At 47.2% G+C, this 27,995-nt stretch overlaps 2 protein-coding genes across 9 annotated transcripts; both read left to right on the forward strand.

Moving 5' to 3' along the window:
• The first annotated feature begins 30 nt into the window (after positions 1 to 30).
• TEN1 (TEN1 subunit of CST complex) lies at positions 31 to 23,796 on the forward strand. 5 transcript variants are annotated; one of them, XM_077854305.1, is made up of 5 exons: positions 31 to 418; positions 4,859 to 4,895; positions 11,275 to 11,395; positions 14,698 to 14,852; positions 23,383 to 23,796. In XM_077854305.1, the coding sequence occupies exons 3-5, from the start codon at positions 11,307 to 11,309 to the stop codon at positions 23,502 to 23,504; spliced, it is 366 nt and encodes a 121-aa protein (XP_077710431.1). In that variant the 5' UTR covers positions 31 to 418; positions 4,859 to 4,895; positions 11,275 to 11,306; the 3' UTR covers positions 23,505 to 23,796. The 5 variants fall into 5 exon arrangements, with proteins under 5 accessions (XP_077710431.1, XP_077710430.1, XP_077710429.1 ...); XM_077854302.1 differs by lacking the exon at positions 31 to 418 and adding an exon at positions 1,614 to 1,651 and having other exon boundaries at positions 4,859 to 4,899; XM_077854304.1 differs by lacking the exon at positions 4,859 to 4,895 and having other exon boundaries at positions 32 to 418.
• Positions 23,787 to 27,963, forward strand: CDK3 (cyclin dependent kinase 3). Of its 4 annotated transcripts, none has more exons than XM_077854299.1 (8): positions 23,787 to 23,894; positions 24,360 to 24,485; positions 24,793 to 24,870; positions 24,950 to 25,070; positions 25,150 to 25,320; positions 25,414 to 25,515; positions 25,768 to 25,971; positions 27,297 to 27,963. In XM_077854299.1, exons 2-8 carry the CDS (start codon positions 24,370 to 24,372, stop codon positions 27,420 to 27,422), a joined length of 918 nt encoding a protein of 305 aa, XP_077710425.1. In that variant the 5' UTR covers positions 23,787 to 23,894; positions 24,360 to 24,369; the 3' UTR covers positions 27,423 to 27,963. The 4 variants fall into 4 exon arrangements, with proteins under 4 accessions (XP_077710425.1, XP_077710424.1, XP_077710423.1 ...); XM_077854298.1 differs by having other exon boundaries at positions 23,866 to 23,924; XM_077854297.1 differs by lacking the exon at positions 23,787 to 23,894 and having other exon boundaries at positions 23,947 to 24,485.
• Positions 27,964 to 27,995: the final 32 nt, after the last annotated feature.

Here is a 27,995-nt window from a genome sequence, read left to right on the forward strand (position 1 = left end):
CCCCCGCTCGCCCCGCCCCCGCTCGCCCCGCCCCTTCTGGTTCCCCGCGGCGCCGGCGTGCGCGCCGTGACTGCGGCCTGCGCCGGACTGAGGCGTCCCCCGGCCTCGTCCAGGGGAGCCCCGCAGCGACCCCCGGCCGGGGAGGAAACCCTGGAAGACCGTCGGGAAACTGCCCTGGGGAGCGGTGGCGGGCGCTGGGGGAGAAAGCCAGGCGCTCCTGGTAGCCCGCCCCTCCGTCGTCACATGATCGCGCGGGGCGGAAAACGGGAACCCGAGGCCGCCGCGACGCCCTGACAGGTCGGCGAGAAGGTAGGGAAGGGGCGGGACGATGCGGCTGAGGAGGAGTGCGCCTGCGCCGTGGGACTCGCCGGGCCCGCCGCTTCCGGGTTCGCGTGCGGAGACCGCCCGAGGACTGAAGGTCCTTGACTGGGGATTGGGTGGGGGTGGGAGGGGTTGGGGTGGGGGTGGGGCGCGACGTGGGGAGGTCGAGCCTCTGGACCGCGCGGCGTTGCCCCGGACTGTTGTCGTAGGGTTTCCTCAGATCCTCCCAGATTGGACACGGGAAGGAGGACAAAAGCCGCACTGGGATGAGGCCTCCGCTTATCTTTTGTTAAGATAATGGCATCCTTGTTGCCAGAAGGAATGGCTTCGGGGAGCTGGGCGTGGGAATGCGGGCCGCCTCCCCGGTCGAGGGGTGGGTGTGGACCAGAATGTGACCGAGCCGGCCGTTGAGAGGTCTTGGAGTCCCGGCTTTTTTTGCTTCCACAGTCGTCACCGTATCGTCATCGAAGTGACAGATGTCCACGTTTAGGAAACCTAGCCTCGGAGAAACTGTAATGAAAAGCGAAAGCTCCCCATCCTCAGAGGCAGCCACTTTCAACCATTTTTAAAATTCTGATTCCAAAACAACTACATAAAATACATGCTAGCTCTTGATTTGTTCGTTTTTAGTGACCTTTTGACTTCACACCACTGTGATGAAGACCGAGCACTCTACACCATCTCCTTTTATTTCTCCCTAACTCACCCTTATGACTTTTTTTTTTAAATATATATTTTTTAATTTTTATTTATTTATGATAGTCACAGAGAGAGAAGGAGAGGCAGAGACACAGGCAGAGGGAGAAGCAGGCTCCATGCACCGGGAGCCCGATGTGGGAATCGATCCTGGGTCTCCAGGATTGCGCCCTAGGCCAAAGGCAGGCGCCAAACCGCTGCGCCACCCAGAGATCCCTCACCCTTATGACTTTAAACAGCATACGAATCCACTGTTTTGGAAAACTATGCACTTCATACTCTTATTTATAGCATCAGTTTTTAGTAACAGTACTGGGAATGGAGCAAAGTAAGTGAGGCATTCACCTCTGATATAATTTAAGGGAGCACTGGTCAAGATGAATGAAGACAATTCATTTACTTGAACTTAGAGTGAATCAGCATTCACTGATTTTTCCTTTTGCCCCAGATTCCAATATATCAGGGCAAGGCACTGTTACTGATTGTGTTTTTAATACCTCCCTCCCCCGCCCCCCAAGCTTTAAAATAGTTAGTTTGGCTGCTGTGTTTGGACTGTTGTCCTGATCCAAAGCCCGCTCTTTAGATACCGCTGACACAACATCATAAGACAAATGTGGGGTGATTGCTTACTCAGGTAAGGAAAGGCGCTACTTGGCAAAGCTTTGGCAGTGTCTCAGGAGAAAATAAGGCCAGAATTTATTAAGAGTTGGAAGTCTGGTCTAAGATGTGTCTGTCAGTCCAGGGTTTGGTAAGAACCCTGTATAACAGTAGAAAATTGGTGGAAACATCAAGGCAAGGGAATTCAGATAATCTCAGTGGGCAAACTGCTGTTGATGATCAAGCCATTTGCCTGGGCTGGACAGTCAAGAAGAGTAACAACAACAACAACAACAAAAGTGCTAATGAAGGCAGAGGACCACAAAGTCCCGTTAATGGAAGCAGTAAGATGTGGTTTGGGTTCTCTGTGTCCAGGCTAAGTGGGGTGTAGATGGTCTTCATGAGTACATTCATCTATTCAATAAATATTTAATAATGTCCCAGACGCGGTTTTAGGCACGGAGAATACACTGAGGAATAATGCCCTCATGGAGCTGATAGTCAGTCTAGTGGGAGACGGGGGCGTGAAACAAGTGGACAAATCACACTCTTTGAAATTCTACCATTTAGGAAAATGCAATGAAGAAAATAAATCAAGCTAAGTGGGTAGAGTGACTGGGGTTGGAGAATGCTAATTTAGATAGGGTGGGCAGGGATGGCCTTGCTGAGGAAGAGGAGGATGACCTGGGACCTAAAGGGGGAAAGAGAAACAGTTCTGTGAAGGTCTGGGGAAGGCTGCTCAAGCCTGAGGAGAAGCAGTGTGCAGGTCCCGAGGGTGAGGAAGCGTGATGGCCAATGAAAGCTGAAAGGTAGGCCAGGTGCAGATCCCTTGTGGCACTGCGGGCCAACACAGAGACTTTCAGTTTTAATAGGAATTTATAATAGGAAGTCTTTAATAGATTTTTTTTTTTTAATTTTTATTTATTTATGATAGTCACAGAGAGAGAGAGAGGCAGAGACACAGGCAGAGGGAGAAGCAGGCTCCATGCACCGGGAGCCCGATGTGGGATTCGATCCCGGGTCTCCAGGATTGTGCCCTGGGCCAAAGGCAGGCGCCAAACCGCTGCGCCACCCAGGGATCCCCTCTTTAATAGATTTTTAATGGGATCATGTGATCTGATTTACATTTTTAAACTTTTATTTTTTTTCACTTTTAAACATTTTATTGTGGAAATGTTCAAAGGGTTTAAACATCTACGAAGGTAGAAGGAATAATACAAAAAAACCCATCTACTTTTCACCCAGGTCCAAGGATTATCCACTGTACCTCCACCCAGTTCCCCTCCATGTTAATTTTAAGCATATCTGATATCATATTCATAAGTACTTTTAGTATATATCTTTAAACAATTTTTTTTTTTATCTTTAAACAATTTAACACAATCCTAATACCCTTATAACACTTGGGTATATTAACAATTTCTTGTCATTGTAATCAATATTCAAATATTTCATAAAAAAATTGTCTGCCATTGGTTTGTTCAAATCAAGGTCCAAACAAAGTCTACCCATTGTAGCTGATAAGAATCTTAACCCTCTTTTAATATATAGGTTTCCACTCTATAATTTTTTTCTTCAACTTATTTGTTGAAAAAGCTAGGTCGGGGCGCCTGGGTTGTTTGGTCAGTTAAGTGTGTGACTCTTGATCTCAGCTCAGGTCTTGACCTCAGGGTCCTCAGTTCAAGCCCCATGTTGTTCTTCATGCTGGCTGTGGAGCCTACTTCTAAAGAAAAAAAGAAAAGAAAGAATTGGGTCATTTTTTTTGTATTGAATTTCCCACAATCTGGATTTTGCCATCTCTATGGTATCTTTAACACGTTTCTCTGTTTCTGTATTTGCTGTAAGCTGTTGGTTTTACCTAGAGACATTGTTAGATTCAGGCTGAGGTTCTGGCAGAAAATACTCCCTTCGGCATCGTTTCCATTTTATTTTATTTTATTATTTTTTTTTCTTTTTTTTTTTTTTTCGTTTCCATTTTAAAATAGCAGATCCCTGGGTGGCGCAGTGGTTTAGCGCCTGCCTTTGGCCCAGGGCGCGATCCTGGAGACCCGGGATCGAATCCCACGTCAGGCTCCCGGTGCATGGAGCCTGCTTCTCCCTCTGCCTATGTCTCTGCCTCTCTCTCTCTCTCTCTCTGTGACTATCATAAATAAATAAAAAAAAAAATTTAAAAAAAAAATAAAATAGCACTCTAAAATATCAGCTCGGGTGGCTCAGCGGTTTAGCATGTCTCATGAATAAATAAATAAAATCTTAAAAAAAATTTAAAAATATCACTGGTTGTTACAAGAAAGGGAACAATAGAAGGAAAATAGTGGAAACAAAGAGACCAATTTTGAAGCCGATGAAAGCTTGGACTGGAGTGGCTTGGAGGGAGTGAAGTGCATCAATTCAGTATGTATTGTGATGTAGAACTAGCAGAAATTTGTGACCAGTCAGATGAGACCATGAGAATAGGGAGGCATCAAGAGTGACTGGTGGGCTTGAGCAGATGGAAGACAGCCGTGCTGTTGGGGACAGAGTGGGGGTGACTCGGAGGTCATAGTAGAGCCACAGGACTTGGTTCTGGTAAAACGTCACCCACCTGTGCCTATTGCCTCTCCTTCTCAGGACCCACAGACATGGCCAAAAAGAACAGTAGAACAGCAATTATCAAATGAAGGAAATACAATACTTTTGATACCACACCATAATCTACAAACCTTTTCATGAATTATAGTTGTCCAACAATGTCCTTTGTCTCCTGCACCTGAGATCCCATCCAAGATCATGAATTATATTCAGTTGTATTAGTTTCCTAGGCTGCTGTAACAAAGTACCACAGACTAGGTGTATTAAATAACAGACATTGTGTCATAGTTGGGGGAGGTCAGAAGTCCAGATGTAGACAGCTTTGGATCCTTCTTTTTTTTTTTTTAATTTTCTTTAATTTTTATTTATGATAGTCACACACACACACACAGAGAGAGAGGCAGAGACATAGGCAGAGGGAGAAGCAGACTCCATGCACCGGGAGCCCGATGTGGGATTCAATCCTGGATCTCCAGGATCGCGCCCCGGGCCAAAGGCAGGCGCTAAACCGCTGCGCCACCCAGGGATCCCCAGCTTTGGATCCTTCTGAGGCTGTGAGGGAGAATATGCTCCTTGCCTTTCTCTCAGCTTCTGATAGTTTGCTGGCAGTTCTTGGTGTTCCTCAGTTTCTATCCACATCGCTCTGACCTGTCTTCATCTTAATCTCTTTTAGGTGGAGCATCTTGTCTTCTGTGACTGACACGTTTGAAGTCAGTAAGCCAGCTCTATAGTGTCCTTCATTTCAAATGTCTGATATCTCTTCATGATTAGATTCAGATTATGTATTTTTTGCAAGAATACCACAAAAACCATGTGTCTGTGTCAGTGCATCATATCCAGTTAGTACACGAAGGTCATATTTGCTAAGTTCCTTGACTGTGAAGGGGATCATTTTTCTCTTTCTAATTAATAGGTAATCCATGGGCAGATATGTTGAAATCATGTAAATATCCTGTTCCTCATCAGACTGTTACCTAGTACGTGTAATATTCATTGATTATTCTTCCCTGAATATCTTTTTACCCTGATGATTGCAAAACTTTTCAAAACATTGTAAAACTATCCTTTTATTTAGTAAAATTCATGTAGTTGAGATTATATTTAAAATCTGTGATAGGGATCCCTGGGTGGCGCAGCGGTTTGGCGCCTGCCTTTGGCCCAGGGCGTGATCCTGGAGACCCGGGATCGAATCCCACATCGGGCTCCCGGTGCATGGAGCCTTCTCCCTCTGCCTATGTCTCTGCCTCTCTCTCTCTCTCTCTCTCTCTCTCTCAATGTGTGTGTGTGACTATCATAAATAAATAAAAATTAAAAAAAAATAAGAAAATAAAATAAAATCTGTGATAATCCCCACAGGATAAAATCTTTGCGGCGGGAGGGGCATAGTTCACATCGTGTGGTGTAACTTGGGTTTTAATGTTGAAGACTCATTGTGCAATATCAGCTAACAAAGAATTGCAGCTTTAAAAACATTTATGAGTGGCTTCAGGAATGGGCTGAGACAGTGTTGTGCTCCTAGAGAGTAGGGGGGCTTGACACATCTCTTCTATCTAACTATTCCTAACTTTTATCCTGTTATAATAAACTGGTAATCTGTTCTAATTGTGGAATACTAAACATACACAATCAAGATTCTTATCTCCAAGAAAGAAACCCAAAGCTGATAAAAGCTATAATGAACATAGTTACAGGTGTTACTTCCCTGACCTTCAATCTGACCTTCAATTCTACTACAGAAATCTTAGTAATTGCCTCAGAAAAAAAAATGAAAGAAGCAATCAGATCGAGTCACCATCCTTCCTGCATGGTATTTTCAAATTTCCCAGTCATTAAAAAAAGAGGACTGTTTTTCTTATTCATAATGTAGACTTTTTCTCCCAGGAGTAGATGTTTTGCCTTGGGGAATGAAAAGGACAAGGCTCTGAAGTACAGGTTATGCCATTACTCAGACTTGTAAAGACAGTGCTTGAAGCCTGGCTAAGCCATAAGAAAAGCCAGTCTTGATAGATCTCAGAAACTTCTTTGGATGTCTGATGATATATGGATAATAATTTACGGAACCAACTGTGTTTATTGTAAATTAACAGAAGTGTTTTAATAAACACATAGTAACTTATGATTGAAAAAAAAATCAGAGAAGCCTGGGTGGCTCAGTTGGTTAGGCATCTGGCTCTTGGTTTTGGCTCAAGTCATGATCTCCTGGGTCGAGGGATTGAGCCCTGTGTTGGGCTCTGCACTCATAGGGTTGTCGGCTTGATGATTCTCTCCCTCTGCTCTCACCTCCCCCCACCCCCAAATAAATAAATATTTTTAAAAATTAATAAAATAAAAAATCCAGACACCTGGTGGCTCAGTCAGTTAAGTGTCTGCCTTCAGCTCAGGTCATGATCTCAGGGTCCTGGGATTGAACTCCAAGTTGGGCTCCTTGCTCAGTGGGGAGTCTGCTTCTCCCTCTCGCTCTCCGTCTGCCTCTGCCCCTTGTCCTACTCATGTGCGCTCACTCGCTTTCTCTCAAATAAAAAAAAAAAAAAAATATATATATATATATATATATATATATATTTTTAAAGAACAAATAATCAGTGATGGGGCACCTGGCTGGTTCAGTCAGAAGAGCATGCTAGTCTTGATCTTGAGGTTGTGGGTGTGAGCCCCATGTTGGGTATAGAGATTATTTAAATAAATAAACTTTAAAAAATCAATGAGGTTGAAATTTGCAAAAGCATATACCCCTCCAAAAAGTCAATTCTGCTGTATGATAATTCAAAAAATAAAATTAATGGTGTAGTTACTTATAGTTTAACTTATAGTATGTGTAGTACTTGAGAGTAGAAAAATTACTTTTTGTTTTTAAGATTTATGGTTAAGATCAGATGGTTAAGCATCTGCCTTCAGCTCAGGTCATGATCTCCGGGTCCTGGGATCAAGCCCCAGGTTGGGCTCCCTGCTCAGTGAGGAATCTGTTTCTCCCTCTGTCTCTGCCTCTCCCCTCCACTCATGCATGTATGTGTGTTCTCTCTTGCTCTCTCTCTCTCTATCTCAAATGAATAAATAAAACACTTTTAAAAAATAAATGAAAAGATGTATTTATTTTAAAGAGGGGTGGAGGGAGGAGCAGAGGGATAGAATCCTCAAGTAAACTCGCCACTGAGCACAACCCAACGCAGGTTTCAATCCCAGGGCCCTGAGATCATGCATGACCCTACCTGAAACCAAGAGTCACACGTTTAACTGACTAAACTAAGCCACTGAGGTGCCCCTAGAAAAATTACATTTTAAAAAAGATTCTAGGGCAGCCCCAGTGGCGCAGCGGTTTAGTGCCGCCTGCAGCCTGGGGTGTGATCCTGGAGACCCGGGATTGAGTCCCACGTCAGGCTTCCTGCATGGATTCCGCTTCTCCCTCTGCCTGTGTCTCTGCCTCTCTCTCTCTCTGAATAAATAAATAAATCTTTTTTTTTTTTTTAATTTTTATTTATTTATAATAGTCACACACAGAGAGAGAGAGAGGCAGAGACACAGGCAGAGGGAGAAGCAGGCTCCATGCACCGGGAGCCTGACGTGGGATTCGATCCCGGGTCTTCAGGATCGCGTCCTGGGCCAAAGGCAGGCGCCAAACCGCTGCACCACCCAGGGATCCCTAAATAAATCTTTAAAATAAAATAAAATAAGGATTCTAAGTTTTCACCTTTTTGCTAGATTGAACAGAATTGTCCCCTTTATCCAATACTGGAACCAATACATTTTCTCTTTTCTTGGCTGATTTTTGGATTTTTGGTTTTAACTTTTTGCTTCTCTCTCTTGCCAAAAATTATTAGGGGGCTCTCTCATTTCTGGGGACAAGAAAGAACAGGTGTACTCCCTGGTCGCAGGGATACTGAGCATCTGCACTTAGGGCAGTAGGACTGGGACTTGGCCAATTGCCCTGTGCTGCTGTTCTGTACCCACTGTCTTGAAATGTCCTTTGACCAGTAACACTGCCCAATGACCTTGTTAGAGGATACTAAAGCCAATTGTACAAGGTTCTAGGTAACATTAAGCTGCTGCTGCCTTTGGTTTTTTTTTTAAGTAAGCTCCATGCCCAGCGCAGAGCCCAGTGTGGGGCTTGAACTCACAACCCTGAGATCAAGACCTGGGCTGAGATCAAAAGTCAGACACTTAACCAACTGAGCCACCCAGGTGCCCCTAACATTAAACTTGTGCACTAAAGCTGTGTCATCTGGCTTCTGCAAGGGTCTTACTTGGGATGATTTAATTACCATTTTCTGTGTTTCTGTCTCGGTTTATCCCATTGAGCAGCTCAAGCTATCACCCTTGGCCATCCCATCGTCACTGATATCTATTCCAGAATCCCTACTTCTCTAACATTTTCTACATGTGGATCCTCATGTTCTGGAGTGTTCTTTCACACTTACACAGATATACATATTACATGTACATGGCTGCTCCATACCTTTTTTGCTGATGGTCTATCTTGGAGATCTTGCCATATGAGTGCCTACAATGTCTCATCTTAAAAAGCCTGCCAAGTGTCCCATGCATCATTATTACGTGACTTATTTAACCAGTGTTTTCTTAAAATTACTAACAAAAGGTCAACCCTAGTCTAACCATGAGAAAAACATCAGACAAACTGAAACTGAAGGTCATTCTACAAAATACCTGAGTAGTACACTTCAAAACTCTCAAGCCCAGGGCAGCCTTAGCAGTTTAGTACTGCCTTCAGCCCAGGACGTGATCCTGGAGTCCCAGGGTCGAGTCCCCATCGGGCTCCCTGCATGGAGCCTGCTTCTCCCTCTGTGTTTCTGCCTTTCCCTCTCTCTCATTCTCTGTGTCTCTAATAAATAAATAAAATCTTAAAAAAAAAAAAAAAAACCAAAAACCTCTCAATGCCAAAAAGCAAGGAAAGTCTGAGCAACTGTCACAGCTTGGAGGAATCTAAAGAGACAACTGAATATAATGTGGTAGTCTGGAAGAGACTATGGACCAAAAAGAAGCATCCGGGAAAAAAACTAAAGGAATCCAAATGAAGTGTGGTGTTAATAACACATTGATACAGGTTCATTAATTGTGACCAATGTGTCATACTAACATAAGATGTTAATTATAGGGAAAACTGGGTATGATATACCATCTTTACAGGTTTGGTTGCTTTTTTTAGAGGTGGGGAGAGGCAGAGGGAGAGAGAATCTTAACTAGGCTCCATGCCCAACGGGGAGCCCTATGAGGGGCTTGATCTTACAACCCTGAGATCAACACCTGAGCTGATATCAAGAGTTGAATGCCCAACCGATTGAGCCACCCGGGTACATTTTTTTAAATAAACTGTATTTTAGGATACAGTTTTTTAAAGAAATTTTAGAATTTTAGAGTTTTAGAGTTTTAGTCTTCATTTTTTTAAATAAACTATATTTTAGGATAGTTTTAGAGATGCCTGGGTGGCTCAGCAGTTGAGCATCTGCTTTCGGCTCAGGGCATGATCCTGGAGTTCCGGGATCAAGCCTGCATTGGGCTCCCGCTTCTCCCTCTGATTGTGTCTCTGCCTCTTTCTCTGTGTCTCTCATGAATAAATAAATAAAATCTTTTAAAAAAAAAGATAGTTTTAAGTTTATTTTTTAAAGATCATTTATTTATTTATTAGAGAGAGAGAAAGAGGGAGAGAGAGAGAGAGCACAAGCAGGGGAAGTGGCAGAGGGAGAAACAGACCCCTACGGAGCAGAGAGCCCCATGAAGGGCTCAATCCCAGGACCCTGGGACCATGACCCAAGCCAAAGGCAGATGCTTAATCTACTTAGCTACCCAGGTGCCCTAGATTTATATTTTAAAAAACTTGCAGGGGCATCTGGATGGCTCTGTCAGTTGAGTGTCCGACTCTTGATTTCAGCTCAGGTCTTGATCTCGAGGTCATGGGTTCATGCCCTGCGCACACCCAGTGTGGAGCCTCCTAAAAAAGAAAGGAAGACTCCCTTTATATACAACAATGAAAGAATGCCATAATATATTAAGTGAAAAAAATTAAAATACGGAACACCATATATAGTATAGAGGAAGGAGTTGCGTGTGGTGGCTCAGTCGGTTAAGCATCCTACTCTTGATTTCAGCTCAGATCATGATCTCAGGGTTGTGAGATTGAGCCTGGAGTCTGGCTGCATGCTGGGTGTGGAGTCCGCTTGAAATTCTCTCCCTCTGTTCCTCCCCCTATACTGTCTTATGCTTACTCTCAAATAAATACATAAAGTATTTTTTTTAATTTATAGTATAGAGGGGAAATAAATATCTACTTATCTTTGTTTTTATTTGCATAATGAAACACTGGTTACATAAAAAATGAATAAAAATGGTTTTCTTTAAGGGCCAGGGTTGGCAGACTTTCAACACAGGTCAGATCCAGCTCATTGCATGTTTTTGTAAATAAAGTTTAAGGAAAAAGCCTCACACATTTCTTTGTATTCTCTGCGACTGTCTTCATACTGTAATGGCTGCATTGAATAGTTGTGACAGAGATCGTGAGTGACCATCTGCCCTTTTATAGACCCCTCCTCGGGGGATCAGGGTGGGAATGGGTTGCATAGGGATTGGAGTGGGACAACAGTTCTCCCCGTATATTTTTTTGCAAAGATTTATTTACTATTTGAGAGAGAAGCGGTGTGAATGCATGGGGGAGGGGCTCAAGGGGCAGAGGGGGAGAGAGAGAGAGTCTCAGACTCTGTAGAACAGGAAACCTGACATGGGGCTCAGTACCATCACCTGAGATCATGACCCAAGCTGAAACCAAGAGTCACATATCCAACTGACTGTGGCACTCAGGTGCTTTTATCTTTTATATATATATTAAGATTTTATTCATGAGAGATGCAGAGAGAGAGGCAGAGACATAGGCAGAGGGAGAAGCAGGCTCCCTGCAGGGAGCCCCCTGCGGGACTTGATCCCGGACCCTGGGATCCCGACCTGAGCCAAACGCAGATGCTCAACCACTAAGCCCTCAAAAAATGTTTTTGATACTAAACTACCACTCACTGGAACTAGCCTTTCAGGTGTTGCTGGTCTCAGGTTTCTGTTAACCATAGTCTTGTGTTCTTTTTGGTTTGTCAGGAATCTTCAAAAATCCCTCTCCACTATTTGGGATGCTGCCCAAACCTGGGATCTATTACTTCCCCTGGGAAGTCAGTGCTGGCCAAGTTCCCGATGGGGGCGCGCTGAGAACATTCGGCAGGTGAGAATGGTTTCTTCATCATGTGGTAGGAGGGTGTTTCAGTACCTCCCACCCCACCTCCTGCCAGAAAAAAAAACAATTAAAATAGTGTTATTATAAGGGTTTTTTTTGTTGTTTAATTTTTAAAGTTTTCTTTGATCAAGTCATCTCTACACCCAACATGGGGCTTGAACTCACGACCCCAAGATCAAGAGTCACATGCTCCCCTGACAGGTAGTCAGGACCCCTTGTCTACTTATTTTTTAAATGCCAAAACATTAATATGTTTTCACTGGAAAAAAATGTAGGCAATCCACAAAGTGTAAAGAAAGCAAGCAAAAATCACCTGGAATCCCACTGTCTGGACAGCCACTGCTAACCTCTGGTGATTAATTTAGACACATTCATGAGTAGTAGGTACATGAATATGTGGATGGGTGTGTGTTCACACAACATTAAATATAGCATTATCAGGAAAGTGCAAATTAAAACCATAATGAGATTCTTCTCCTATATCCCCAGTAGAGTGAAGAAACCAAGTGCTGAGGAGGGTTTGGGGCCACTAGAACTCCTGTGCACTCCTGGTGGCAATGTTTCTAGCTCTTTTGGAAAACAGCCTACAGGTTTTGTTTTTTGTTTTTTGTTTTTGTTTTTGTTTTTGTTTCTTTTAGCCTACAGTTTTTTTAAAAGCTAAACATACATCTAACAGGACACCTGGCTGGCTCAGTCCATAGAACATGTGACTCTTGATCTCAGGGTTGTGAGTTCGAGCTCCATGTTGGGTGTAGAGATTGCATTAAAAAAAATGAAATCTTAAAAAAATAAACCAAGCCCCCCCCCGCCCAATTACATGTTGTATGGCTCCATTTATGCAAAGGTTTAGAAAATGCAAAAAACATCAATAGTGGGGGGAAAAAAGCAAGCTAATTGCCTGCAAGGATTGCCTGGGTATGGTGGGTAGGAGTATTACAAAAATGCAAGAGGGAAGTTCTTAGGGTGATTGAAACTATATGTTCATTATTGATTGTTTTGACAGTTTCTCAAGGGTAAACAATGTCAGATGTCAAATTGTGTACCTTAAATATGTATAGTTTATTATATTTCAGTTATATATAAGTAAAAGTGGAAGGGAAGAGCATACATTCCTGAATGTTAAAAAGGAGGAGGGCAAAAGACTTGAAGAAACACTTCACAAAAGAGGATATATATATATATATATATATCCTCACCACGTAGCAGTCATGCAAAAAGTAAACAATTTTGCATATGACTATATATATATATATATAATATACACAAGCACAAAAATGGACAATAAACACATGAAAAGATTCAACATCATTAGTCACAGGGAAATGCAAATCAAAACAGGCCAGGAAGTCAGGGGAAGAGATCTGGAAGGGAAAGAATCCCAGCAACCGGGGATCCCTGGGTGGCTCAGCGGTTTAGCGCCTGCCTTTGGCCTGGGTTGTGATCCTGGAGTCCCGGGATCGAGTCCCACGTCAGGCTCCCTGCATGGAGCCTGCTTCTCCCTCTGCCTGTGTCTCTGCCTCTCTTTCTGTCTCTGTGTCTCTCATGAATAAATAAATAAAATCTTTAAAAAAAAAAAAAAAGAATCCCAGCAACCTAGGAGAACCTCTTTGGCATCAAGAGTTGAAGGTTGCAGGGCACCTGGGGGAGCTCAGGGGGATGGGGTAAATGGGTGATGGGCATTGAGGGCACATGATGAGATGACCACTGAGTGTTATACTATATGTTGGAAAATTGAATTTAAATAAAATATTTAAAAAATAATAATAGGGCACCTGGGTGGCTCGGTTGAACATCTGCCTTCGGCTCAGTTCATGATCCCAGAGTTTTGGGGATCAAATCCTGCACTGGGCTCCCTGCAGGGAGCCTGCTCCTCCCTCTGCCTGTGTCTCTGCCTCTCTCTCTGTGCCTCTCATGAATCAATCAATCAATAATAAATAAAATCTTTAGGGAACCCTGGGAGGCGCAGCGGTTTAGCGCCTGCCTTTGGCCCAGGGCGCGATCCTGGAGACCCGGGATCGAATCCCACATCGGGCTCCCGGTGCATGGAGCCTGCTTGTCCCTCTGCCTATGTCTCTGCCTCTCTCTCTCTCTGTGTGTGACTATCATAAATAAATAAAAATTAAAAAAAAATAAAAAAAATAAAATCTTTAAAAAATAATTATAATGGTGATAAAAATTTTTAAAAAATAGAATAAAACCACAATGATATTTGTGCCCACTAGGATGGCTAAAATTAAAAAGACTGACCATACCAAGTACCAGCCAGGATGTGGAGTAACTAGAACCGTCACACATTGCTGCTGGGAGCATCAAGTAGCACAACCATTTTGAAAAACAATTTGGCAATTTCTTTTAGAGTTTAACAGTTTGACCATATAACTTTGTAGTCCCATTTGGGTATTTCCCCTAGAGCCAAAGAGAAAGCATATATCAGCCAAGAGATTTATATGCAAAAGTTCATACCAGTTTATTCATAAGAGCCAAACACTGGAAGCAAACCAAACAAGCTGATGGATGGAGAAACAAATTCTCAATAATAATTACAGCAGGGAAAAAAAAATTAAAAAAAAAAAATTACAGCAGGGGCCCTCGGTGGCTCAGTTGGTTAGGTGTCTGCCTCCAGCTCAGGTCATGATCCCAGGGTCCTGAGATGGAGCTCCACCCATGTCAGGCTCCCTGCTCTGTGAGGAGCCTGCTTCTCCCTCTCCCTCTGTTTGCTTTTGTTTTCTATCTCTATCAAATAAATAAATAAATAAATAAATAATTTTAAAAAAGTAGTTCCAATAGGGTGCTACCAAACAAATAAAAGGAATAAACTGCTGATTTACCCAACAGCACAAATGAATCCATAAAACCATTATGCTGAGTGAAAGAAGCTAGACACAAAAGAATAGATGCTGTTGTGATCTGATTTATATGAGATGCTTGAGTAGGAAAACTCACCTGTAGAGACCAAAATCAGTGGTTGCCTGGGGTGGCAGTTGGGGAGACGGACTTCAGAGTAGTGGCACAAGAGAACTTGTGGGGGTGATGGAATGGGCCAAATCTTAATTAGGGTGCTGGTTATATATCAGTTTATACTTTTGTCACCATTCATGAAACAGGTGCCTTGTGATACATGTAATTCATATCTTCACAGTGTAGACTGAAAACAATTTTTTGAACTTGTTGCTGCCATTTTAATTCTCTGATCAGAGGCCCATGGATTTATTGGCCTTCCAGAACCTTTAAAGCTTTTTGAGTTTGTTCTGTTTGTGGACAGAAATGATCGCACTTTCTCTGACCTGCAGGTTGTCCCTCTATGACATGACCCAATCCCGAATGACCCTGCGAGCTCAGCATGGATCTGACGAGCACCAGATCCTGGTCTGCACCAAGCTAGTGGAGCCGTTCCAAGCCCAAATTGACTCCCTGTACCTTGTCCTTGGGGAGCTCGAACACCAAGGTAAACTTGTGGATTTATTTATTTATTTATCAATCAGTCAATCAATCAATCAATCAATCACATGTCCTTTCCACTCTGGGTCCTGGGCCTGCCTTCTGATGCAACAGGAGTCCCTCCCTGGGTTTAGCTTCCCTTCCACAGCAGCCCAAAAGTTCAAGGACTCATGGAAAACAGATGTGATCAGGCTCAGTGGACCTGCTCCAGGGAAGTGAGAGGAGAGAGAAACCATGAATTACTGAAGGCCAACCACAAGCTGGGCCTGGTACTACACGGTTTACTTCAGTCTTTTTCAATTTGCACACCAGGTCTTAAACTGAGTCTTATTGTTGCTGTTCCATAGATAAGAAGACCAAGGCAAAGAGGATAGGGCTGGAATAACAGGCCAGGAAGTCAGGGGAAGAGATCTGGAAGGGAACGAATCCCAGCAACCTGGGAGAACCTCTTTAGCATCAAGAGTTGAAGGCTGCAGGGCACCTGGGGGTGCTCAGGTCATGATCTCAGGGTCCTGGGATCGAGCCCCGCATCAGGCTCCCTGCTCAGTGAGGAGTCTGTTTCTGCCCCTCCTTGTGCCACTGCTCCTGCTCGTTCTCTCTCTCTCTCTCTCTCTCTCTCAAATAAATGAATAAAATCTTGGGGAAAAAAAAAAAGAGTTGAAGGTTGCTCTTTAAAACCCAGGTACTGGGATCCCTGGGTGGCGCAGCGGTTTGGCGCCTGCCTTTGGCCCGGGGCGCGATCCTGGAGACCCGGGATCGAATCCCACGTCGGGCTCCCGGTGCATGGAGCCTGCTTCTCCCTCTGCCTGTGTCTCTGCCTCTCTCTCTCTCTCTCTCTCTCTCTCTCTCTCTTTCTCTGTGACTATCATAAAGAAAAAAATAAAATAAAATAAAATAAAAAAATAAATAAAACCCAGGTACTGGGCAGCCTGGGTGGCTCAGCTGTTTAGCACCGCCTTCAGTCCAGGGCATGATCTTAGAGACCCGGGATCAAGTCCCACATCGGGCTCCCTGCATGGAGCCTGCTTCTCTCTCTGCCTGTGTCTCTGCCTCTCTCTCTCTGTCTCTCTTGTGGATAAATAAAATATTAAAAAAACGTAGGTACTCAAATGAATTCTTTGCCTCCCTCTCTGGCCATCCCTATGTCATCTTCCTTTACATAGTTGATATCATACTAAATAATGCTGTATCTGATTATTTAGGCTTCACATTATATTGTAAATATTTCCCCATGTTTTTAATTTCCCCATGTTTTAATTTTGTAGATACAGTGTTTATGGCTATATAATATTTTATAGATTAGATGTATATCAGTTCACACAATCATTGCACGTTTATATTGTTTCTGTTTTTTTGTTCTTAAAAATATACTGTACGTTTACTGGTTAAAGACATTATGGTATTATGTCGAATGTTATGCAGCCATTAAAAATGGTGTAAATTTAGTAGAATATTATGCAGCCATTAAAAATGGTGTAAATTTATATCAGTTGACATTAAAAGATGTTCACAGTATCTTTTTTTTTTTTTTCTTTGAGAGAGAGTGAAAGAATGTGTGAGTTGGGGGTGGAGGGACAGAAGGAGAGAGAATCCCAGGCAGGTTCCATGCCCAGCACAGAGCCCAGTGCGGGACTCCATCCCACAGCTCTGAGATCTTGACCTGAGCCAAAATCAAGAGTCAGACTCTCAACCAGCTGAGCCACCCAGGCGCCCCGATGTTCACAATATCTTATTAAGAAAACAGTTTACAAAACAATATGTATTGTATGATCCCCCCATTTTTTTTAAGATTTTAGTTTTAGGGATCCCTGGGTGGCGCAGTGGTTTGGCGCCTGCCTTTGGCCCAGGTCGCGATTCTGGAGACCCGGGATCGAATCCCACATCGGGCTCCCGGTGCATGGAGCCTGCTTCTCCCTCTGCCTATGTCTCTGCCTCTCTCTCTCTCTCTATCATAAATAAATAAAAATTAAAAAAAAAAGATTTTAGTTTTAAGTAATTAATCTCCACACCCAACATGTGATTTGAATTTACAAATCCAAGATTAAGAGTTGCATGCTCTGTCAACTGAGCCAAGCAGGCACCCCGATATACATTTTTATGTATATAAAAAAATAAAATTTGAAAGATTACTCACCAAAATGTTAATAATAGTTATTTTTGTACTTTCATTAGCATTTTACAATGAAAATGTATTACTTTTATAGCCGGGGGGGTGGAAACATTTATTTATTTATATTTATATATATATCAGGGTGCTGGGTGGCTCAGTTGGCTAAGCATCTGACTCTTGATTTCAGATCAGGTCTTGATCTCAGGGTCATGAGTTCAAGCCCTGAACTGGAGCCTACTTTTTTTTAAGATTTTATTTATTTACTCATGAAAGACACAGAGAGAGAGAGAGAGAGAGGCAGAGACACAGGCAGAGGGAGAAGCAGGCTCCATGCAGGGAGCCTGACGTGGGACTCGATCCCGAGTCTCCAGGATCATGCTCTGGACTGAAGGCGATGCTAAACCGCTGAGCCACCTGGGCTGCCCTGGAGCCTACTTAAAAAAAAAAAAAAATATATATATATGTATATATATATACACTTTATATATGTGTGTGTATATATATATAAATTTTAAAAATTTATCTACCTCAATAAATATTTTTAATATTTTAATATATATTTAAAATGCTACAAATTAATACCTTCATGCACTTTGTCCATTTTCTGATTATTTCTTCAGGATAGTTTCCTAAAAGTAGAATTGCTCTATTGAAGGATGCAAACATTTATGTTTCTTGCTTTATACCACCAACATCCTTTCTAAAAGTCATGGGTGGTTTTTAACTCTGGATGAAATGTTATTAGATGGTGCTTACTTTAATTGTCTTTGATTTAATAAAAGTTAATCTTTATTCAGGCTTAAGCCTTTGAACTTGCTTACAGAGTTCCTACCCTCATGTTGAGAGGCAGGAGGAAGGTGGGTGGGAATGGGTACAAAGGGCCTTTGCACAAATGATTTCCATTTTGACTACAGCCCAAGTCACCTGAGGCTTTATTCTTCTTCTTTTTTTTTTTTAAGATTTTATTTATTCATGAGAGAATGAGAGAGAGGCAGAGACACAGGCAGAGGAAGAAGCAGGCTCCATGCAGGGAGCCCGATGTGGGACTCGATCCCGGGTCTCCAGGATCAGGCCCTGAGCTGAAGGCAGCGCTAAACCACTGAGCCACCGGGGCTGCCCCTGAGGCTTTCTTCTGTACCTCCAGCCCTGCAGTGAATCTTGGGAGCTCCTGGGAGCCTGCTGCTCAGTGTCCAGGAGGCTAAGGCCTGACTGCAAATACAGAGAGGTTGAAACAAAGGTGGGACAGCAGACCAGGAGGAGAACAGGACCTGGAGGGGACATTTAGAATTACTTGTGGGAAGAAAATTAAGAAAAACTTTGTTAAAGTTCAACACATATAATTTTTAAAATTTAATATATTTTTTAAAAGATCTTATTTATTCATGAGAGACAGAGAGAGAGAGAGAGAGAGAGGCAGAGATACAGGCAGAGGGAGAAGCAGGCTCCATGCAGGGAGCCTGATGTGGGACTCTATCCCGGGTCTCCAGGATCATGCCCTGGGCTGAAGGCGGCACTAAACTGCTGAGCCACCTGGGCTGCCCCTACATTTAATATTTCAAATCAATGATGCACAAAAGTAGGATGGACCTCCCCGTACCCATCACCCAGATTCAGCAGGGACCCATAGTCTGCTGTTGCCTGCATTTTATTTACTTATTTTGCTGTCCTCCTTTAGAGCAAACCCATAAACGCTTCATATGCTTCTACCAGTACCACACCCAACAACATAGCTGTCCTTTTTTTTTTTTTTTTTTTTTTAGCTGTCCTTTGATAAAATCTAATCCCATGTCCAAGTTCATTCCATTCCCCTCCATTGGTTTTTAAAATTGGTTACTTCAGATCAGGATCCAAAGTCCATTTACTGCATTTGGCTTCCATAACCCAGGTCTCTGTAAGAGTTCTGTCCTCCTCTCTCTCTCTCTCTCTCTCTCTCTCTCTCTTTTTTTTTTTTTTTTTTTTTGCCATTTATTAGAGAATTTGGGTCTGAAATTGGCTGATTGCTTCCCCCTGGTTGCATTAAGCCTTCTTTTCCCAGCCTTTTCCTGAATGGATTGGAGTTCAGGGACAGCTCATGGTTGATGAGGAAAAGTTCTTTAGAGAAGAATCCCAGGACATAAATGCAGGAAATGTCGAAAGGCACCTCCTTAAAAGACCTGATAAAATAATGAATCCGGGCAAGATCGTTATCACTGGCTGCTCCCATCGGGCTATCAGCCCATGAAAACAGGGCAGGAACGCTGCGCAGCAGGGACCAGCCAGCAGCACCGGGACCTGCCCCACAGGCCAGACTCTGCAGAGGCAGATCCATCAGCCAGGAAGGCACAAACAGTGCAGCACCACTCTCTGTCCTTGCCCCCACCCCCCAAACCTGAACCCCCCAAACCTGAACCTGAACCATCGAGCCTCAGGTCAAGCGGCATTCTCTCTGGGTGCTGGCTACTTGATCGCTTCTTATTATTTTCTTTTTTTTTTTCCTCTTATTATTTTCTAAACACAATCTATGTGTTTTTTCTTTCTTAAAAAAAATTTCTGGGATCCCTGGGTGGCACAGCGGTTTGGCGCCTGCCTTTGGCCCAGGGCGCGATCCTGGAGACCCGGGATCGAGTCCCACGTCGGGCTCCCGGTGCATGGAGCCTGCTTCTCCCTCTGCCTGTGTCTCTGCCTCTCTCTCTCTCTCACTCTGTGTGACTATCATAAATAAATAAAAATTTTTTAAAAATGCTATTAAAAAAAATTTCTCCGTAAACTTCTAATTTTTAAATAAGACATGCTCATCGTTTGAAACTGACACACGGAAGGAAAGACAACGATGAGGAGGGAGGGGCAGAGTGTGAGCCGAGCCTGGAGGTGGCTGCTGGTCCCTAGTCTACAGGGTGCCTGCATGGCTGCCTTCACACCTCCTCTGTCTATCTTGTCCTGGTCAGGTCCCAAGTCCCATGGGGCACAAACATCAACTAGACACAGATCTAAGATCTGTTGGGTGGCAAGGTGAGCAGTTCTGAGGACAGCAAAGAGGCCAACTAAAGTCACCTTTCTGAGGCGCCTGGCTGGCTTAGTCATAAGAGCATGTGACTCTTGATCTCGGGGTTGTGCGTTCGAGCCCCATGTTGGGTGTAAAGATTACTTAAATAAATAAAATTAAATATATATATATAAATAAGTAAAGTCACCTTCCTGAAATTTGTGCACACAACTAGCCAAGGAGGCCAAAGGTGAAGAAATGCCATACCAGAAATCCACTGGCTCTGACTTGTTCTTTGGGTACCATCCCAGAGCCTGAGGCCTTCCTGCCCAGGGCTGAGGGGTGGGGACACAGTCTTCTCTCCATTCTGCTCCAGGGCCCCTGGGAGAATTCTCTCAGCTGCAGATGACCTCGCCCACAGCGAGAGGCTGCCCTGGAGCCCTAGCCATAAATCCCATGAATCCCACCTGCCTGATTTTCCTCCAGCTGACTCCTATTACCTGCCCCTACAGGCCTTCCTGTTGTGTTGTAGCCTGGAACCTTTGTTCCTGCCTGAAGGGCTCCTCTTTCTGCGCTGGCCTTCCCCAGGACGTGCCTGAAACCTATTCTCTTTGCCAGGACAGCGATTCCCCTCTGTCCCCATGTGGAGCCTGGTCATCCTCCCAGGGCCCAGCGGCAGGCCCAGCAGCCTACTGGCTGATAGATTGGCTTTGCCATTCCACCTTTGTCCTCTGTGGTCAACCGGTTCTGCCACTAGGCACCTCTGCCCCACTTCTGCCTCCCATGGCCATGGCCACACCTCTGCCACCTGATACTGCAGTCGTGACTCTGGGTGACTCACAGGACCTGTGCACTCTGGGCTCCTCCTTTTTTTCCCACCTTCTGTCCTGGTCATGGCCTCCTCACTGCCATGGCCACCCCTTTCTTGGAGGAAGTTTCTGGCACTTACCTTCCATCACCGATGCCTGATGAACCCCCAACCTCCACCCTTGCAGGTCCCACCTGCCTGCTGCTTATGGAGAAGGTTCCCACGCTCCGTGGGTTCCTAGCATGATGTTAAAGTCTCTTGTCGCACTGGGGCCTCCCGTGTGTCCCCGTCCACCCTGTCCCACGACCCACAAACAGCTGTTTCTGACATTTGCCTGTCACGGGAGACCCCTACTTCATCACCTCCCTGCTCGTTTCATCAGGTCCAGCAGAGGCCGCAGCAGCAGCTCCTCCTAAAGTCACCTGTGTCCACACCCCCCTGTGGCTTCTTTCTTCTGTCTGGGTGGAGGGCCCTTCCTCAACCCCTGCGCTGTGACCCACGGCCGGTCCTCCCACAGGGACTTGGCTTTCCCAACTGAGTCCTTAACCTGTTACTGCTGCCTCTTCCCTTTCTGAGTATAAATCACTCAAGCCTCTTCTACATTAAGATAATAACAATAACAGTGTTCTCTTCTGCTCTGTATCCCTCCCTCGCTCTGGCCCTCCTTCCCTCTTTCCTCCCCACACCTCTGCCCACTGCCCTGGTCATTCAGTCCTTCCGTTGTTCTGGGTTTGTTAAACTTGCAAGAAATTATTCTACAGGACTTCCTAGTCATCTTGTCTGTAAACTCTGTTCTCCCCTCCCTGCAGCATTTCCTCAAATGCTGTTCCTCGCATTCCAGTTTCAAGGGCCTGCGGATGCTCTGACAGGACTGCCCAGTCTGTCCCTTGTGATTATCCTATTTCTTAAGGTCACTCCTGTGTTTGATAGTGTTTTTCATTCACAGGGAGAAACAATATGTTCCTCAATATAAATCTAAGATGGAGGGTTTCCCCAGGCTGACGAGAGGAAAGCGCTGATAGGCATCGAGTCGAAAAGTTCTGTGCAGGGTGCCTGGGTGACACAGTGGGTTGGACACTGACTCTTAGTTTCAGCCCAGGTCATAATCTTGGGGTCGTGGGATTGAGTTCTACCTGCATCAGGCTCCATGCTCAGTGCTGAGTCCATTTCAGATTCTCTCTCCCTCTCCCTCTGGTCCTCTCTACTCATGCACACTCTCTCTGTCTCTCAAATAAATAAATAAAATGTTTAAAATAAAATGAATCTAAAAAAAAAGTTCTGCGCAATTAAGTCAGATAACTAAGAACATCTTCATACAGGAAGTTGTTGTGTTTTTTGTAAAGATTTGTTTTATTAGAGAGGGGGCCAGGAGGGGCAGAGGGAGAGGGAGACTCTCAAGCAGACTCCTCTCTAAGTGGGGAGCCTGACGCAGGGCTCCAGAAAGAACCAACAGTCTACACTGATGGCTAGATCAGGGTAGTGTCCCACACCCACTGCTCCATAGGCCATGCAGCCTCTGCAGCCCGGCCCCAGGGCCGACAGAACCTGAGGACACAAAGGTAACCTGTTTCAGACAAGTTCATCTTCCTGTGTTGGAGGCTGGAATCTAGACAGTCTGACCCTCTGAATTCTGCCCCCGTGCTGTGTTAAATCAAGAAAGTGGTTCTAGGGGTGCCTGGCTGGCTCAGTTGGTAGAATGTGCAACTCTTGATCTCAGGGTCGTGCGGTCATAGAGCGTACTTAAAAAAAGAAAAAAAAATAAGGAAAGAAAGTGGCCTAGACCAGGAGACTAGGAGGAAAGCTAGGCATGACCTATCTAACAAAAGAGCCTGTTTTTCAAAACCGCATCAAAAGAACACAGGATAATGTCCTAGAGCATTGAATATGTTTGTTGACATGCCCAGAGAGCATAAAGAACATGGATGAAAAAAGAAAAAAAAAGAAAAAGAAAGAAAAAAAAAGAAAAGAAATCCAGAGTGCCTGGGTGGCTGAGTCAGTTGAGCATCTCACTATCTCAGCTCAGGTCTTGATCTCAGGGTTGTGAGCTGTTCTCTCCACCCATGTGGAGCCTAGTTAACAAAAAACCTGTTAGGGCAAACCCCAGAAGTCTTTCCAGCTTGGTGTCACCTGCATGTTGACAAATCTTTCCATCAAGTCAGCACAGCATGTGCCAGAAGTACCTCCCAGCCCCTCATCCAGGGTGGGTTGACTTGGCCCTACAAGGCCAAACTCTTCCCCCTGGATCCCAATTTCCAATGCCAGTGGGGCCCAGTATGCCAAGGGGGGAAAATGGGATGGTGATTGAGACCCCTCCTCAACCCCAGGGACTCAGGGCCTACAGAGAAGGTGGCAAGAGGTGTCAATTAAGATGACAAAGAACAGAGGTAGAGGTGCATCTACCTGGCCCTTCCTCGGTGGAGAAGTGGGACTTCCAGGCCATCCCGTGTTCCAAACAGGTGTGATCACATGCACCAGCCCCACTGTTCTGAAGCCCAAGTAGAGAAAAGTGACCAGTATCTCGCATACCAGCCTTCAGACTCATCCTGTCAAAGTTCAGGCCTGAGAGCAAGTCCGGGGAAACAGCTGGAATGCATCTGTAAGGTGTGTGGCTTACACGGGCTCAGTCACTGCTAGTGCCTTGTGCTTGTGTCTTTCAGACGGAGGCTCCGTGGTGAAGGCCCGGGTGCTGACTTGTGTGGAAGGAATGAACCTACCCTTGTTAGAACAAGCCGTGCGGGAGCAGAGGAGGTACCAGGAAGAGAGGGACAGCAGCCGGTAGCAAATGGCCGTTCCTGGCAACCGCCCTCCCTCGCCCCCCAACCAGCTTCTGAGGCCGAGCCCACTGGAGATGCCTGAGGAGAGAAGATCCAGGACCTTCCTCAGAATGACACCCTCTGGAGCCAGAGAGAAGAGGGGACGTTTGCTAATTTGGACCATTCCAGACACACACACCCCTCGCCGGGAGCCCGTGGGAGGCTGAGCTGTGTGGTGCTGGGCGCTGAGCCTCGTGTGGGAATATGGAGGGTTCTGGAAGGTCCTCATGAATAAAGGCCCCAGTGGGGGAGACCTTGTGTTGTGTGCACGTGGTGCAGCGCCGGCCGGGGCCAGGAGGGGGAGCCGCCGAGCAGGAAGCCTGTCAGCAGTGAGGCTCCAGAGCACAGGGTTTCTGGTGAATTCTGGGCTGGGGTTTGCCGGAGGGGTGAGCTCCTAGCCTCTGGGAGCCTCCAGGGCCCGGGGGGCCGGCTCAGGATGCAGGGGGGCCGCCCCACCAAAGTTCTGCCCTCAGAGGAGGCCGAGCGCCCCCAGCATTTGGGGCCCAGCCCCTCACCCTGGCCTTGCGGCCTGGGGCAGGACCGTGGCTCCAGAAACTCTTCCTGACCCCTGACCTCTGCCTCAGGCTGACTCCGGCCCCTCAGGCCGCCCTCCTGGGTACCTTCACCCCCAGAGCCTGGGCCCCGCGGGGCAGAGGCAGGGGCTCGCTGGGAAGTTTGGGCCCTCCTGCACCCCGTAGCCGGGGCCCGGGGAGGGCTGGGGTGAGGGGGGCAGAGGCGGGGCAGCGTGTCCGTGGGGCCGGGGGCAGCCGGGCGCTGGGTGTGGCGGCCACTGCCCCAGGCGCGCTCTGTTTCCTGGGCAGCTCTGCGGCCATGGATGTGTTCCAGAAGGTAGAGAAGATCGGAGAGGGCACCTATGGGGTGGTGTATAAGGCCAAGAACAAGGAGACAGGGCAGCTTGTGGCCCTCAAGAAGATCAGGCTGGATTTGTGAGTGCCGCCGCGGCCCCGGAGCCACCCCGCCCAGGGCGGCCCCCTGCCCCCTCAGGGCTCTACGCCCCCCCCCCCCCGCTTGGGAGTGTGCCCGGGTTCCGTGGGTGCCCCCACGGGTGCCGCCCGCCTGCCCCCCGCCGCGGCCACACTTGCCCAGCGCCCTCGGCGGGTGTGTGCTGAGGAGCTCGGCGCCCCATTGCCAGTGGCCCGGGCACACTTCCGGAAAGCGGGACCCACAGGTGACCCCCGGGCGGGAGCACCCTGCTCGCTCCGGCCTCCACTGCTGCGCCCTCCCGCCCCGCAGGGAAACCGAGGGCGTCCCGAGCACCGCCATCAGGGAGATCTCCCTGCTCAAAGAGCTTAAGCACCCCAACATCGTCAGGTGAGGTGGGGAAGGAGGTGGGGAGGCCGGGCCGCCCCGGGCCAGCTGGGGCCGCGTGGTGACCCGTGTCCCCGGTCAGGCTGCTGGACGTGGTGCACAGTGAGAAGAAGCTTTACCTGGTGTTTGAGTTCCTCAGCCAGGACCTGAAGAAGTACATGGACTCGGCGCCGGCCTCCGAGCTGCCCCTGCACCTGGTCAAGGTAGCGAGGGCGAGGTGCGGAGGGCCCGGGCGCGCCCACCTGCCGCAGTCGCTCAGGCAGCGTCGCCGCGGCTCGGCAGAGCTACCTCTTCCAGCTGCTGCAGGGGGTGAGCTTCTGCCACTCTCATCGGGTCATCCACCGAGACCTGAAGCCCCAGAACCTGCTCATCAACGAGCTGGGGGCCATCAAGCTGGCCGACTTCGGACTGGCTCGAGCCTTCGGGGTGCCCCTGCGCACCTACACCCACGAGGTACCGCAGGACGGCGGGGCAGGGGCGACAGCTGAAGGGACGTCACCCGAGCACCCGGCCCCCCCGAAGGATACTGGCTTCTCGCCCCCACAGGTGGTGACGCTCTGGTATCGCGCCCCTGAGATCCTCTTGGGCACCAAGTTCTATTCCACAGCTGTGGACGTCTGGAGCATTGGTTGCATCTTTGCTGAGATGGTAGAGTGAGGGACGGGCATGGCCACAGGGAGGCCGCAGGCAGGGTCCTGCTCGGGGTGGGGAATGGGACTCTGATTCTCCCTTGAGAGGTGGATTTCTGGGGTGTTTGGGACTGGCTCTGGGACTAAGAAAGCGAGCCTTATTCCAGAAACGGGCAGGATTCTTCGCCCAGCCCTGGGAAAGACATCTTAACTGGTTTTGGATTCTGTAGGACAAGGGAGTGGGCCCCACACCTTCTCTTCCTCATTTCAGGTGACCCGCAGAGCCCTGTTTCCTGGTGACTCTGAGATTGACCAGCTCTTTCGAATCTTTCGGACCCTGGGGACACCCAGTGAAGCCACGTGGCCAGGGGTCACCCAGCTGCCTGACTATAAGGGCAGTTTCCCCAAGTGGACCAGGAAGGGGCTGGAGGAGATCGTGCCCAGTCTGGAACCAGAGGGCAAGGACCTGCTCATGGTAGGTACAGGTGGGAGGCAGTGCAGGGCGACAAAGCCTGCTGCCCCCACGTAAGTGCCTGTCAGCCAGCCCGTGTGTCACCCCAGCTCCTTCAGAGTCCAGCTGGTCTCTTTTCTGACCCCTGAACACAACTCCCTTGTCCCTGTCCCTGTGCATATTGATGGTTCAACCTGGAGGCATCAGCCCTGAAAAGTCCAGGGCTCATGTTTCCTTTTAAAATTTTCTTCTAGTTAGCTTTGTTTTTATGCTCTAATAGTTACCTTTAAGATTTTATTTATTTGAGGGCACCCCGGGTGGCTCGGCGGTTTAGCACCGCCTTCAGCCCATAGCATGATCCTGGAGACCCGGGATCGAGTCCTGCGTCAGGCTCTCTGCAAGCTCTGCCTGTGTCTCTGCCTCTCTCTCTCTCTCTCTCTCTCTCATGAATAAATAAATAAAATCTTTAAAATAAAATCTTAAAAAAAAAAGATTTTGAGAGCAAGCAAAAACAGGCAGAGGGAGAAGCAGACTCCCCGCTGAGCGGGGAGCCCACCCTTGGGCTCGATCCCATGACCCTGAGATCATGACCTGAGCTGAAGTCAGACCCTTAACTGAGCCACCCAGGGCCCGATAGTCGCCTTCCTACGTAAGCTTTCCCAGGCAGGGAGCTTGCTTCCTTCCATAGCAGTTGCTCTTCCCGGGAGGCTGTTCCCTGCTGTCTGGGCCCCTGCCACGGTCTGAGCCCACCTGTCCTATTGCACATCCTGACCTGTTGGGCTGGCCCAAGCCAGACTGCCCAGGCCTCAGGCAGAGCCATCCATTCTTACCCACAAAGACTCCGAGCCACATCTTTAATCTGGTGTTGGGCCAGAGGAAGGCAGGGAAGTATTTTCATTTTTTCAGAGGCCTGTGTGTGTCTACCAGCCCAATGCCAGCAGGATGGCATATACCTCCAGCCATGGCTACTCCCAGGCAAGGGGTCCTTCCACAGCCCAGCTGGGCTTAGGGACTCTGAGTTCCTGTCTCACCCCCTGAGAAGTCTGTCTCAACCAGAAGTAGGCTGAGGCTGGGAACCCCAGGGAGGAAGAGGCCAGACGGACTGAGCCTCTCGTCTGCAGGAGACAAGGATGACTTCCAGGCCACCCTAGAATGAGCTCTTTGTCCCCAGGTTCTGACAGCGTCCAGAACGGCTCATGAGCTGGGAAGTAGCGGGTGCATGCGGTTCCTGTTTGAAGGCAGCTGCTCTGGGGCTTGGGACTCACCCCTGGGGGCTGAGGGTAACCCCTCTCTGGGCCTGGCCACCCGAAGGCTCAATCTCTTTCCTCCCCCTCTTCCTTCCTCCACAGCAACTCCTGCAGTACGACCCCAGCCAGCGGATCTCAGCCAAGGCAGCCCTTGTGCACCCCTACTTCTCGTCTGCCGAGACCTCCCCAGCTCCCCACCAGTGCGTGCTGGAGCGTTTCTGCCGATGAGGAGGTGGGAGGCCCTCTGCCTTGGGGCCTCTCTCCAGCTGCCTCCCTTCCCACTTCCCCCAAAAAGAGAACAATCTGGGAGAGAGCAAAACTTTGAGGAATTTGGCATCAGCCTCCAGAGAGCTGAGTTTGGGTGTTAGTTTTGTCAGCAGGTTAGCACGTTCCCATGATGTTTGTTGGGTTCAACAGGGCCGGTTCGAGATGGGGGTAGTTAGTCTGGCTCCCTGGCACTGGAACAATAGTTACCAAGGCGGGTGGGAAGCCTGCCCTCTGGCAGCGAGGCAGAGCCAGCTCCCGCCCCCCAGTGGAAGGGTGCCCCCTGCTGGTCTTTACGGCTTTAATGTTTTGGGAGAAAAGCTGCATTCCAGTTAAGAGTCTGAGTTAAACAGGGAGCATGGCCAAAGACAGGGAGGATATTTTCCTGATCCCAGCGTAGGTCGGGGTGTGTGGCGGGTTCTAAATAGTTGTCTGTACTCAGGATATGCTTATGTTCGTTTGCCTCTGGCTTTGAGAACAGGAAATAAAAGTGATGCGTTCCTGAGCTGTCCAGTGTTTTCCTCCTCAAAGGGGGTC

Source organism: Canis aureus, chromosome 16, assembly GCF_053574225.1.
Source record: "Canis aureus isolate CA01 chromosome 16, VMU_Caureus_v.1.0, whole genome shotgun sequence".
NCBI classification, from domain to species: domain Eukaryota; kingdom Metazoa; phylum Chordata; class Mammalia; order Carnivora; family Canidae; genus Canis; species Canis aureus.